The 13,176-nt window shown below is 31.5% G+C and overlaps 1 protein-coding gene across 1 annotated transcript in view; it reads right to left on the bottom strand.

The window, feature by feature from the left end:
• Positions 1–10,800, bottom strand: part of LOC133188646 (pleckstrin homology domain-containing family A member 1-like) — a 33,157-nt gene extending 22,357 nt beyond the window's left edge. The window contains exon 1 of the mRNA XM_061324150.1: positions 10,749–10,800. Coding sequence (XP_061180134.1) covers positions 10,749–10,751 — 3 coding nt within the window. The 5' untranslated portion in view covers positions 10,752–10,800. The remainder of the gene's footprint in view (positions 1–10,748) is intronic.
• Between the last annotated feature and the right edge of the window lie 2,376 nt (positions 10,801–13,176).

Below are 13,176 nucleotides of genomic sequence, written 5' to 3'. Positions count from 1 at the left end.
GTTAACTTGAAAAATGAGACTTTTCTAAAGAAAAAATGAAATGTAAAATCTGATAAAATTAGAAATATCGCCATTTGCTATATATAATATCCAATTTTCATTTTAAAATGCAACTCCAACACACTGTCGCATGTGAAGCTTTGTCTACCAAAATACAACTGCATGATGTGCAATTTTCCAACACTTAGAACATTCGAATTCTGTGTAGAAACCCTAATTACTCTTTTCAACTACTTGACTATACTGTTCATATAATTTGCAATATATACACATAATGATATTTCATATTGAAGAATAAATATAAATTATTTTGGAAAATAATTGGAATTATTGCTTATTCAATGGGGGGGGGGGGGTAATTATAATTTCTAACATAAATGCACTCTTTAATTCTATTTTTTTTACCCTCTTACCTGTCCAATGTTTGAAAAAAAAGTCTTGAAAAACAATCAATAAAAAAGTGGCCAATTCTTGTTTTGACAGGATCTCTAATTTATACGTATTAGTTTTGCCACAATTCATTATACAAAGTTGTAACCGTTAGTTGGGTTTTATTCAACATCATTCAACTGTAATTCAAAAAAAAAAAAAAAAATGCAGATCTTTTGCTTTTTAAAATTGCATTGTAACTTCCATCTACAAAAGGAATACTTTCAATGTGCTTTTTGGTACAGGTCACAACGTATTTCAACTAGTATACGTCCCTGATGTATTAATTTTTTTTTTCTATTAAATAATAATCACAGTTTATTCACGGAGTTCAATAACATTCAATTATCGAAGAAAGAAGAAAATTCTCGAAACAATATTACTTTTGCCAAAACTATGAGCAGTTTTTGTTGTTGGTGTGTATGACGTTGCGTCATCACTAGCTGCACGGACTATCATGATCTCTGCATGTACAGTACTGTTGATTACCTGTATATTGTGTGCGCCCAAACGGAAAGGGATTTCGCATGGTGACTGTATATTTCACCTCTTTGTGTAAAACAATGGGCTTGGATAGAGTCGCATTTATGCAATATATTGTTAAAATGACACTTGTAAAAAAAATTTTTTGATCGGGCGGGGTTTCCCGACCCCCCCCCCCCCCCCAACCCCCCTGAATCCGCCACTGGTCAGCATAATTTTCATGGAAATATAGAGGAAAACAATCTTTTAGCAAACTCTGAAGAAGAGCAGGACCAAGGTGATTCAGATGAATAAAGGAACGAGACAAAGAGAAGACACACACAAAGGTGAGATTGTTAAAAATAATGAAAGATTGCCTTTTTCTGTTTTCTACCCTTCTTGTATACATGAGAATTTTCTTTGTATCTTTATAAATAGGGATTTTTTTTTTATCGAGAATGCTGTACTCGGCAACATCTTCGTAACTCTTTTCAACAGAAGTCGGTAAAGAAAGAGAGCGTTACAGAGTACATCGATTAAATCCCAACTATTTTGAGATCACTGCTGATGACAAATTAAAAATGGCAAGTATTTTTATAGTGTACCTATTCCAGGGATTTTTACAGAATTATACAACGCTAAAAAAATTATATGATATTAAATTATGATTTTAAATCTAAGAATGATTGTGCTCTTTTGCAGAGGGAGTTTGTATCTCAAAGAAAGGTTCAGAAAACTATTGGAAATATTCAGTGCATTATTAGACACAATGCAGATGTGAACGTACATTGTAGGTACCAATAGTGAATACAGTGTACTCAAAAGAATTCTATTCTACACAAAATCTTCATGTCGAAGTTCAAAGAGCTACTATTTTCTCCATCAAAAAAGAGAAAATAATTTTGCAACAGTGATAGATGATGATCTAAAGTAAAAAAGAAATGACGTTACCAGATTCAAAATTTATTTATATAGGATGAAAAAAGTTGACAGTCACTCAAATGATTTTCTTTCTCAGGACTTTCTACCGTCCTGGGCGACTGAGAAATATTTTTTAGATTTGCACAGGCACAAAAAAGTAGGGATGTCAACGAATAGTCGACTATTCGACTATCAGTCGAATGGACCGACGATAGAATAATGAAACGACATTCGAATATTATCATAATTAAATAAATACAATAAAAGAGTGATAACGTGATGGAATTCTCATCAGAAAATTGAGAAACCGTCTTACCCAAGAGACAGTCGATAAGAACGGTTGATTTTCCATGTACATATAAAAAGTACAGTGATTATAAGTGCTTCACTACTGCCGAGTATACTGCGGGAATTATTTAGCAGTAACTGCCTGTGTTGTTTTGTAATTTAAAATCACTCACCAATTTACTAGGCTTTGTTTGTAAAATTATTAATTGGACTTGATCTTATACCATGTACCAATTATTTTTTGTTATTTTAAGATTGCTCAAACGCAAGGAAGAAACCATAACTTTGACATGTTTTGAAACTCCGATAATTATTAAAACAATTCGCTTACATTTTAAACTGTATAAGGCCATTTTGATAGCCAGAGCAAACAATAATCGAATAAGCAGTATCTAACTGTTTAACAATTTCACAGGCACTTGACGTTTGGATAGTGTGAGATTAACCCCCCTCCCCCAATTTATTTCATAATAAGCTCTAAAAAAAAATCTCCTAGCATTTTTTTTTCTTTGCTTGCTAAAATAAAAACTGACTGCATGCACAGATCGATTTATGAATTCTATTGACGGGGAAATCATACATTTTGGAGAATTAGGAAAAAAACATGCTATCTACGCGTTACGTTGCATAAATTTTGATGTTACTTTTTAAATAAATTAAGTAAAAGGGCTTTCTGAATTCTAAATACGTCATGTACCAGTGAAGTTTGATATACAGTTTTATTTTCGGAAAATGTTCCGAATATATTCGACTATCGTTCGAATAATGCAATCGAATATTCGACTAAGGAAAATAAATATTTTGACATCCCTACAAAAAAGTGAGTAGTTTTCTATTGCATTATGCATGCAAGTGTTTAAATATTTCACGAAAACTCTAGATTCGTTTCTTAGTGAAGGTAATTTTAGTAGCATTAAAACTCAGTAGTTTTCCTAGCATAAATAGAGGGGGGAAAATGAATTCTTACAAAAACAGAAAGCTCCTAAATTATGAAGTTTGACAAATTACATTGTATTTCAATTTAAAGAAATGCGTTGCTACGCATGGCCATTACAGTAAGCATTACCCCAAGACTGGTAACAGGTAGAATGTTTTACTTTCAAAAGATAAATTATTTTTCTTAAACAAAATTATGACTTTCATTTTTTTTTCAGACCAGAGACTCTGATGCATCAAATGTAGAAGCGGAAAGAATTAAGGTATTCCAAAAATTGCTACAACATAATTGTTGTGCTTTTCATAATCTAGCAAATTCAACGTTAACTAATGAGGAATAGATGTATACTCATCGTGTGTATCTCTCTCTCTTAATTGGTATATACATGCATTTTCACCAGGAATATATTCAGAGCATCATTGAACGAAGATACTAAAAAACTGAGATTGCAGCAACAAAAGTGAGTAAACAGGTAAAGTCAAAAGTTGTTCCTTTTTCTGAAAGATATAATCATCGTGTAATTACAACGAAATGGTTCTGTATCCTTGAGTAACACCGTACTGTTTACTAACTCTAGTACTTTCAGCACATGCAGTGATGATTCTTTTTTTAACGGGAGACAATTTAAGAATGTATGAAAATTTATATTTAAATTCTTGTTCTCTTATCGTGTTTTAAGTTTTATGTTAGGAAAAACTACTTAAAAGTCCATGTATTTCCCTCTTGACAGATTATAGAAACTAATATAGAGCACAAGACAAACGTTGACAATAGAAAAAAAGGGGATCGAAAGAAAAAATAAAGAAATGACTGCACATGAGAAAGTGCTTGAGGTAAGTCATTGCGAGACTTGTACTGGATTGGAATAAACTGACGTCATAAGCCACGAGAACAGACACAGTGTGCACAGAGCCTATAGTCTTGGAAAGCATGGCTCTCCGTTACAATGTAGATGGTACAAGCAATATTCCATAAACAAACTGAAATACTTTTTTTATGCTTCGATCACATTTTTTGTTCTTATTAACAATCCGTTTATATAGCTTAAAAACTTATAATTTCTATCCTGAAAAAAAGAGAGAAAATTCTCAAGCAGAAACTACCAAAAATGGGAAGATGGATTATAAATAAAGTGTCTTGCACCAAGTAATTTGTGCTTTTTTATGCAATATGTACTCTAAAATTCTAGATGGAGATAAAGATTAGAACAACGTCTAAAGAAATTATAACATGTCAAGAAAACATTAGAAAAAAGAGGGAACTAATGTATGCAATTCACGAAGATTTGAAGGTACATGTATTTGTAATGTTAGATTTGTTAAAGAAAATCTTTTATACTTTAAAAAAAAACCTAAGTATTAGTCATGATATCTGTTTTTGACTGAAAGGTTTGATCTACATTCAGAGAGCACAATCTATCAAGAAACTCGAAGAATATGAGTTTTTTTTTTTATGTTCCAAGGAGTCTCTTTATGTTTAATGTTGAAAGCTTTAAAGAAAACTCAAAGGTAAAAAGAAATGTATTGGGAATCAATATTTAAAAAACGACCGAGAACCAATTTTTATCGTACATGTTTTGATTCATGGCTCCCCTTGTGGTTGACATTTATAGAATGGAAAATGTTGGATGTTTTAAAAAAAGCCAATAAACCTTTTTTAGAAATAGTTGAAATACATGCCAACAAGATGATCAACGATGTCATGAATCAAACTTTTTGAGCATTGTTGGCCAATATTTAATTACTTCATTTAGACTGAGTGTCGCTCCACAGAGACCTATATAAATACCAGTGCATCCCATCCTTTGATTTCCACACAAAGATGTTGAATCTAAGGCGACAGAAAAAATGGTATGCATGAGATCTGAGGCAATTCAATATCATGGAGTTGTCATTGTTTACCATCAATAAAAAAGTTGCACTATAAGATTATAAATCGGAAAAAAAATCTTCACACTATGACCAGGTTTACACAATGTTTTTTGTAGGTTGTTAATGAGAAAAGAAGTACATCTTTGAGAAGACGAATTCGTAAGTTCCTTGGATTTAAGTAATGACAAATCGTAGCAGATAGTACACAGAATGAAGACTATCACCATTAAACGGTATATGTATTTTTATTTTGTTTTTGCTGAGATTAACGTAATGGGAACAAAAGACATTGCTGCACAGATACAATGCGATATCCATGCAATGCACATATTAAAAGATTGATTTTTATTACTTTCAAAATGTCAAACTAGCCATATAATTGAAATTGTTTTATGCCAAATAACTTAAATTTAAATTTTGGTTTGATTTTTGAATTTATCTGTAATAAGTTAGATTGAAAGTGACACAGAATGAAACAAGTTATTAAGTTTATTCTTGGCTCACTTAATTGATCAAAAAATATACACATTAGCGTTCTAATTCAATTTTGATTTTGATACTTTGGTTTGATTTAATTGGAGATATCTAAACTTGATAGACGAGATTACAAACAGTTTCCTTTACACTGCCATATCATTTCTAATAATGGGGAACACGTCTGTATAATTTACACTAAAAATTTCTTGAAAACATCAGAATAAAGGGAAAAAAATATTCCTAAGGATGAAAAATATTCTGAAATATTTATCCAGTACTGTCAGTTTTTTTTTATAGAGATCATAAAATAGCGCCTATAGATCAAGACCGAATTTCCACGTTTCACGAACGCTCCAAAATATATTGTAATAAATAAACAAAGCCTGGATTCTTCCTAAAGTATGTGAAAGCTCTTATGTGAATATTTAAAGAATTCCCATTGTCTAATTCTTATGCAGCAAAACCTCGTCGTTTTTTCCTAGCTTGATGTTTTCCAAAGAATTTCTCTTGAATGTTGAGTGTAGAACTGCATGCAAGCCTTGCACAAATGAATGAAATTTGTAAGGAATGAGGGTACCATTTGGTCCCATTTGGGTGGGAGTAGGTGAGCGCTGTCTGGGGAAATTTAACGGTTTCCCTAATTAATACAATTACATGTAGCAATATATACCTATTAGTTGATTACATCAAAACAGGGCTTCTGACTATTCTTGCCATAATACAGTGATTGAGAATCTTCTCAAGAACATGTATTTGGTCACCAAACTATTGCGAAAACTTTCTTACATAATGTATATTTCAGTTTATGGAGATGATAATCGTAACATACGATTAATTGTATTTTCTCATTTGGATAATGATTGAATCTCTGCATCAAGGTCACGCAATTTCATAATCTTCTCGGTTTTACTGTATATGTAGAGTTCAGATGTGACTACACCTGAACTCTGAAGCTTTTTTCTTGATGACATTTTAATGCATGCCTGATTAGGCAATTTCCTTTATGCCTAGCAGAGACATACCACGTATGCTCTGGTGCGGATTTCATGTCCTACTCACCAAACTCAGCAGTCCTCATGCATCTTTTGATTAATTGTTTCTTTTGTTTAACTGTTGCGTTCTTAAACCACAAAAGATATTGAGTTTCTATAAAATCTGTGAACAAAATCACACCCTCCACACCGATGTTTGGTAATGACTTTAGAGTAGCCCTTTTCTTTAATCCTGTAATATCGGCGACAAACTGATATGTATAATTATGTACTGTACAAAATTAAAGGATAACAGTTCATGGAATCTTCTTTGTGCATTTATTCTCCTATGTTCAATACTTACGAGCATTTGAAAGAACATACATATCCAAGGAATTCTATGGAGAATAAATTGAATTTTCCCTACCATTCATTTAACGCACAGCAGGATTAACGACGGAGGTCAAATATTTCGTCTAATTTTTGTTTGAACTTCTTCAAAACGAACAGAGAAATTCCCGAGCTTGAATGCAGGCATCAATTGAAATTGTCCCAAGGATAGAAATTGGCGAAAAATACTTGAAATTTGTTACAAATGTTACAAATGAAAATCAAACATCTTATTGCGCTTTATATACTGTGAAATTTATTACCGTAGGGGACTAGGGGTTAAATTTTCGTTGTTGTTTTGGTATAAAGAGACCCACAAATTTACGTCCTCCACGAAATGATTAAATTAAAAACTAAGTATTAATTTAAGTCTTCAACCACGAAACTTTTTTTTCTCAAACCTCGAAAATTAATTCCCTCGAAAATAAGTAATTTTACAATAACTCGTAGAATATAATATAGGTTGTTAACTGCAGTTTATATAATGAAGGAAAATTGAGAAAAAGTTGAAGAATATAGAATGAATGATTGCTGATGTAAAAAATAGAAAATTTGTTTTCAGAAGAAAAAGTAAGGTTGCTGCATAAAACGATTTTTTGAAAACTGCATTTTCTCATTTGCAAAATGTTGCTTTAGAAACCCGATTACCAAGGCCAAAGTAGACTTAACTTGAAATCGTGATACGATGTTTTATTTTTATTGTAACATGTGTTTCCTTTAACTAATTTCATGCACTTTTTACTAATTTCTATTCTTGGGCGTCGCCCGCGTGGCGCAGTGGTTAGAGCGTTTGCTCTAGAATCGCGGGATAAGGAGTTGATCCTTACGTCGCGGGTTCGAATCCCACTGTAGAATAAGGAGACCGTTCCTTCGGATGAGACTGTATAAACCGAGGTCCCGTGTCGCAGTAGGCACAAAAAAAGATCCCTCACTGCTCAATGGCCCTGAGTGACGAGTATACGTCCAAATTTGCAGCCTTAAATTCCACCGGCAAGTGGTGGCGTCTCCATAAGTGAAAAATTCTCGAGAAGGGCGTTAAAAAACAAACAAACAAAGAAAAAGAATAATCTTGGTCCAAGTTCAATGTTGATGCCTGCTTTTAAGCTTGGGAATTACGCTGTTGCTTTTGAAGAGTTGAAACAAAAAATTGACAAAACCATTGACTTCTGTTGTAACTCGAGATGTGCTTCAGGTGCATATTAAAAACTTAATCTATGCTTCATGGAATTCCTTGCATATGATAGTTCTTTTCATCTGATCATGAATATTGAGCTCTATTACATAAATGCACCAAGTAAATTCCTTTAATTTAGAAAGTTTATATAACTGCAGATGATTTTTTTGTCACGGGTGTTACAGGGTAATAGAAAAGGGGTATCAAAAGTTATTGTCAAACATTGGTATGGTGGATTTAATCCTCTACAGATTTTGAGAAAAAAATATGTCAATATCTTTTGTAGTTTGAAAGCGCAACAATTGAACAAAAGTAAAATTAATTAAAGGAAATTTGAGGACTGCTGTTCTTGGCTAGAAGAGCTTGAAAATCCGCACTAGAGCTTACATGGTATGTTCCTGCTAGGCATGAGGGCATAAGTGCCCCCACTTATGTATTTCAAATATTGACCCAAAACTGTATGAAACTTTTCAATTTTAGAGTCGAATCTGACATCTTTCGTTTTGTTATCTTAGGTTTATATAAAATGACAAAAAAACGAGAAAAAAAATTGAAAAATATAAAAGAAATGTGAAATCTTATGTGTAAAAGGTATTTTTTTTTTTTAGGAGAAAAGCAAAGCTACTTCCTAAAACAATTGCTTCAGACACAAAGTGTATCTCTTGGAGACAAGCAAAGAACACACTAAGTAAATTAGCGTATCATCATGTAATAGTTTATATATGAGGTAAACTCTCTCTTTTGAAGTTAACATTTTGTAATTAATCATTCACAATAAATACGTTTGACATATTGAATCTTCCATCTAAATTTGCTTAATGACATTGAATTTAACCAACGAGAAGATGACATATATACTACATATTCTTATTCGAATAATGTTTTGTGTTTTTTTAGGAATCTGTGCAGTTCAAATCAAGTTCATCATGATGTAAAATTAAACTCAGTATGAACCTTGAATTGTAGTCGTGACTGGAGGTTTGATTTACATCAGTAAGGTCTGGTAAAACGTTGTGACACGCGTCCTCTCTAAATGTACTTTATCTGCTTCTCGCTCATTTTATATTTCCTTGTATGTTCTTGTTAAGTAAGTATATAATTTTTTATTATTGTGAGTCAATGGATGAAGAAAAGGGGTTGCGTGTAATTAATCGTTTTTTGAAAAAACACGCATTATATAGAATGCCTGTTAAGTTGTTTTTTAAAAACTTTACCCATAATAACCGTATAATGTTGAAATTGTGTTTGTAGAGACGTTGCAGCATGTAAAAATAAAAAAAAACAAAGAAAGATAACTTCTGGGAAAATTATATTGAAAAAACTACAATTTGCTACTGCAGAATATCTAGAGCCTAAACATTAAAAATCAAAAATTAAAGCAATTTTAAACATTTGCTAAAATTAATTTTTGGAGATTGACTGAGTATGATATTGAGAGTCTAGCTTATGTACCTTTATTATGAAAACTTGTCATATTTCAAACAGAATTATTTGCTTCAGATGTGTAAGCTTTCGTTGTAAATCATAGGTGTAGAATTGAAATCAATGAATTTCCTCTAATGAAGTAATCACTGTCGTCGAACCATTAAATTTACTTTTAAACCGACCCCATACAAAAATATACCAATTGAGATTCATAAAACCATTGAAAGAAAAATCTGAACTCTTTATACTGGTTCTTTAACGAACATCATACATGTAAAATTACAGGAATAAATTCTTAAAAGAACTCATTATCATTTTCAGTACTTTTTAAATAATATTTACGATAAACTAACGTATGTAAGCAGAATTGAAAAAAAAATTATATGAAAAGCATTTTATTACTGATATTAAGAAAAGGAAATTTATCTCTTAAAATAAATTCCTTTCAATCACCTAGTTCAGGACTACTTCCACGTGAGTAGAAAAAGCTATAATGTAAGAAGTGGTATCCTCTTAATAAACTACTTAATGTACGAGTCTTAATCTGTTTCAGGAAACATGTATTTTGTACTTTTACTTTACAATAAAGTACTTTATAGTGTTTTTTCCAAAAATTAAAAAAAGCTACCATAGATAAACTATGGTAGCTTTTTTTAATTTTTGGAAAAACACTACACACACATGTAACCACTGAGATATAAACACAACATAGTATTTAATACATTTTTTTTTTTTGCAAGAAAACAATTAAGAATGAAAATAAACCTTATATTTTTAGTGCTAATGTCACTGTACGTATTTCCTACTTAATGTAGTATAGGTGCCTTTCTTTTTTCATTTATGCCTGTAACATTAGAGTCTGGATGGCACAATTGGTTATTCCTAATTTATTGTACATATATATGTCATTTACTTGTATATCGAGTAATTTAAATGTTCCAACAGGTACCTACAATTATACTCTAGTACTTGTTTGTTTGAATGGGCATAATATATAACGCGAAGTACTGAGTACTTTAGTTTCCTGTTCGAATCAAGAACCTTTGTTACCATGTTCAAGTACCTGATTATTCTATACCATTTTCTGGTTATCCTCTTCCTCCTTTTTTTAAAAATAATTTTTTTGGTTGAGAGAGTTAACTAACGGTAATCAGCATATTTTATTGACATGTAAAGCAGAGGAAAAAGAATTATCGTTACATACATGTATTTGTGAAATATGTATTTTGGCTGATGTTAATATTTATACGTAACGAGTTTATCTCTTCATGAATATTTATATAAATTACACTATAACATGTACAAATTCATTATGGCCCTGACTGCAAATTAAAGAAAACATTTGACGAAGCTTCCATAAAGTTCAAACCGATTATGTGAAAGAATAAACTGAAGGTAATTACCATTTCGTTGTCATCATACCAGTCAATTTTTGATCTTTGACACCAAAAGTCTGGCTGATAAACTCTGTTGATTTTGAGAAACAGAGACTCTGCACTTCCAGTGGTGTTTAGATTCGATAAGCAAGTTATCTTCGAAATTAATAAAGGGGTCTCAAATCACAATACTGTTAATTATATGCATGGATAAAGAACGATGATCACAATGCTCCTTTCACATTTCAGAATGTTTCTTCTTTTCCTCTGGATATCTTATATCATAGTCAGTAAGTTAAACAATTTTCCTAGTGGTATATAAAACAACTCATTATTATAACAACTTCGAAAGGTAGAATATTATATCAGTGTATGGTCATCTCAAACTACGTTCACACAATTTTATTGTAAAATAAAAGGAATTTCCTTATTAAATACAAAAATAAAATGCTTAAACTGGAAGAGCACTCAAGTATCTACTTCCAGTTGTAACCTGTACATTTTTCTCTTCCTGTTTCAATATTTCATGAAAAGGAATAAATCGTTCCGAACTATTCTTTCGTTAATCACGGGTGTTTTTTATGAAGTTGATTTAGTCAAAATAGAATTTGCAGAATTTATCAGATTTAAGTCTAGTTTGCAAAATGTCTGCTAAATGACCACAAACCAGAGTGTTTGTTTATGTTTTTATTAGGGATATATCAATTATACTCGAACAGCTTAGTCGAAGAGTCGGATGCGTTATCGAACGATAGTCAAGCACCCATTAAAATAGTTTTTTTTTTTTGGTTTGTGTCAAGGTTTTGTCATTTCCAAACTGGTACAATATTTATTCCACGCTGCCATCACATACTTTGTGTTTTCGAATCAACATTTACTTAGAAAAAAATATTAACTTAATATATATTTGATTTTTTCAAATTTATTTGTTTTGCAAATATGTTATCTAAATAAGTTTTTTCAAATTATTTCGCTTGTTCTCTCTAATTACATGTCGTTGATCCATCATCCGAGACCATTTACACGTGTCCAGTTCCAGCTAATTCATTAAACGATATCTAGAAAAAAGTTAAATGATATAATTGACATAAAATATGAATAAACAGCAGTAAATTAGGCACAAAGCTGTTTCTTTAAATACATGTACATGACCTTCAGTGATCTTACTCTATTGCGATTTGGAATTTTGAAATCTGAGGCTAGAATCCAAATAATTCTTCAAAGTTCTCTCCATTTACAGCACCAAGAGGTAGAAAATATATTACGTTCATGTTTGTGGTAGGTGATTTTTTTTGTCGGACTGTGTACCTTGGCCTTACCTTTACTGGACGAGGATCGACCAGAAGAGCTTCTGTGATAGTAGATTAAGTGTCCATTGTTTGTCTGTCTCTCCATTTGTAAATAATTGAAACATTACTTCTCTTTAAGTTTTATCCGATTTTCAATACATGATACAAAATCAGAAATCAAGCAGACAAAGATGCATAATTCTGGATATCGGTTTTTGATAGTTTTGTCATGATTATTAAGGTTGCATCAGTAAAATTCATTCAAAATACTTTTTCCTCGTTTAAGGTTAGTCTGATTTCAGTAAAATTCGACACACAATGAAAGATCACGAGGTCTGTCATTCAATTCGTCGACTTTTGAATTGAAATGCCATGGCTACTTCATTTATACCCTTTCCACTGTTTTTGTCCAATTTCAGTAAAACACGGAACATTGATAGACTATATCGCCATATACATAATTCTTTAAAGTGTTTTTTTTTTTTTTTTTTTGAAAAGAAGTGTTTGGATGATTAAAAAAAATAATCAGAGTCTACTCTCCCTACAGTTTAAGTACGATTTCAATATTACCTTGTATACAAACTGACAACAACAGTACCGATACTTTGTATTTCGTTTTGTTTTGGATTTAATTGGATGAAGGGTATAGTTATTTCAAAATGCTACGCTATCTACGGTAACATGAGAGGTCTTATTTCAATGAAACCCGGCACACCTAAAGTCTACATTTAGATCAAAATCATATTTATCGTTCTTTGATTCAAATGAACTTGGTTGCAATTACAATTACTACTAAAAACAGAACAGATCAATGATATCCTTGAAGAGAGAGAATATATATACGTTTCTGTTGCTTTGGTTACTGGGAATACATTGAATTCTTTGGAAATACCAATCCTTCCTCATTTTTAGTCTTCTTTCATCAACTTTTGTACAAGATTTAAAAATATCAAGTCATATAATTCTGTAAATTGCAAACTTAAGACAAAAAGAGTACAATTAAGTCAGATTGATAGACAAATGAATTCAAACCGGTAGAGACTTTATATGAAATATATGAACAATGCACGTTTTGTTTTATCCTGATGCCAGTGTCTAGGATTTAAGTAAGTTAAATTATTTCCGTAATATACGGAAGATTTCAAAACATATTAAAGGAAATGAAA

The sequence above is a fragment of the Saccostrea echinata genome, unplaced genomic scaffold (genome assembly GCF_033153115.1).
Source record: "Saccostrea echinata isolate AGI-Se365-2 ecotype Australia unplaced genomic scaffold, CSIRO_AGI_Sech_v1 ptg000016l, whole genome shotgun sequence".
Lineage (NCBI taxonomy): Eukaryota > Metazoa > Mollusca > Bivalvia > Ostreida > Ostreidae > Saccostrea > Saccostrea echinata.
The sequence above is the reverse complement of the archived record's forward strand: the minus strand, read 5'-3'. Positions and strand labels throughout refer to the sequence as shown.